The following is a 1,337-nucleotide window of genomic DNA, read 5'->3' as shown; positions in this document are numbered from 1 at the left end:
TTCCCACACAGGATTTGCACACACACGTGTTCCCCCACAGCTGACAGACTCATCCCCAGTGCTCCTGCCCAGTGTGCTTCCAGGGGGAGGGCAGAGAGCACAGCTGCAATCAGCTCTGAGCCAGGGAGCCCTGCACTGCTGCAGCAGCCACTTCCCAGGAGAAGGGATGCTCTGTCCAACCTGGGATACCCCTAGAGGAGACCATTCCCACACAGGATTTGCACACACACGTGTTCCCCCACAGCTGACAGCCTCATCCCAAGAAACTGGTGCTTTTAAAGCAGTCTGGCCAAGTGGCTGGAGAGTAGCTTGGCACGGGGGTCTCTGTGGGACCACTCGGCTGCCCTTCCCCATCCCACCGGACCCTCGGGGCACCACTCACCGCCACGTCCCGCAAGGTGGGGAACTGGGGGTGCTGCCCGTCCAGGGCACTGTTGACAGCCTGCAGGGCACGGGGCAGGTCGGTGCCGAAGGTCCTGAAAACCACGGCGAAGGCCCGGCCATTCCGGTGCAGCGTGTCCAGGAGCCGGAAGAAGGAGGGCAGGATCAGGTGGTAGCGCTCGCCGGGCTCTCCCGGCACGGACAAGGCGTCGTGCGGCCGGCCCGGCCACTCCAGCAGCTGCAGGTGGCGGGCGTGGAGGCTGCGGAAGCGGCGACCCGGCCCGGCCTCGGTGAAGGAGGGGTCCCGGCCGCGGGCGCTGTAGTAGCTGAGGGCGCCGGGGCACGGCGGGCACAGGGACGGACGGTCGCTCAGCCACTCCCACTTGCCTGCAAGAAGAGAGGACCGCGTTCAGCGCCCGCCGCGCCGCCACACCGGCTCCCCCCGCTCCCACAGCCCCGGCGCTCACCGGCGGCCCCGGCGCGGCCCCAGGTGACGGTGCTGAGGAAGGTGTTGAGCGCCGCGCGCGGGCCCTGCCCGGTCACCGTGTCCGCCACCACCACGGTGTTGTTGAGGTCCACGTGCAGCACCAGGCGCCGCCGCCGCTGCGCGGCCCCGCCGCTCATGGCCCGGCCCCTGGCCCGGCCCCGCCGCTCACGGCCCAGTCCCGGTCCCGATCCTGGCCCCGATCCTGGCCCCGGTCCCAGTCCCGGTCCCAGCCCCGCCGCTCACGGCCCGGGCCCGGTCCGGCCCCGTTACCTGGTGACACCGCTGCTTCCGCCGGGGCGCCCCCTGCCGGCCCGGGCCCGCCGTTGCCATGGACACCGAGGGGGCGGGGCCGAGCGCACGCCGCGGTTGTGCGGGCGTGGCCCCGGCCCCACGGAAAGCGGCCGGAAGCGGAAGCCGGCGGCGCTTCCGGCGCCCCGCGGGCGGCCATGTTGGAGCGGCGGGCGCGGCG

At 72.3% G+C, this 1,337-nt stretch overlaps 1 protein-coding gene across 1 annotated transcript; it reads right to left on the bottom strand.

The window, feature by feature from the left end:
* Positions 1-54: 54 nt before the first annotated feature.
* Positions 55-1,044, bottom strand: LOC113979590. The gene is made up of 2 exons (XM_027706934.1): positions 849-1,044; positions 55-768 (listed from the first exon to the last, which is right to left on the bottom strand). Exons 1-2 carry the CDS (start codon positions 1,003-1,005, stop codon positions 254-256), a joined length of 672 nt encoding a protein of 223 aa, XP_027562735.1. The 5' UTR covers positions 1,006-1,044; the 3' UTR covers positions 55-253.
* Positions 1,045-1,337: the final 293 nt, after the last annotated feature.

Source organism: Neopelma chrysocephalum, unplaced genomic scaffold, assembly GCF_003984885.1.
Source record: "Neopelma chrysocephalum unplaced genomic scaffold, ASM398488v2 Primary Assembly neopelma1_84920, whole genome shotgun sequence".
Lineage (NCBI taxonomy): Eukaryota > Metazoa > Chordata > Aves > Passeriformes > Pipridae > Neopelma > Neopelma chrysocephalum.
This window is presented reverse-complemented; position numbering and strand designations above follow the sequence as displayed.

What these genes read in the sequence shown, in the direction of transcription:
- LOC113979590 (XM_027706934.1), bottom strand. Translation starts at nt 1,005, where the DNA reads ATGAGCGGCGGGGCCGCGCAGCGGCGGCGGCGCCTGGTGCTGCACGTG. An exon ending in GGGCCGCGCCGGGGCCGCCG is followed by an intron (nt 769 to 848) that starts GTGAGCGCCGGG and finishes CTCTTCTTGCAG; the next exon opens with GCAAGTGGGAGTGGCTGAGC.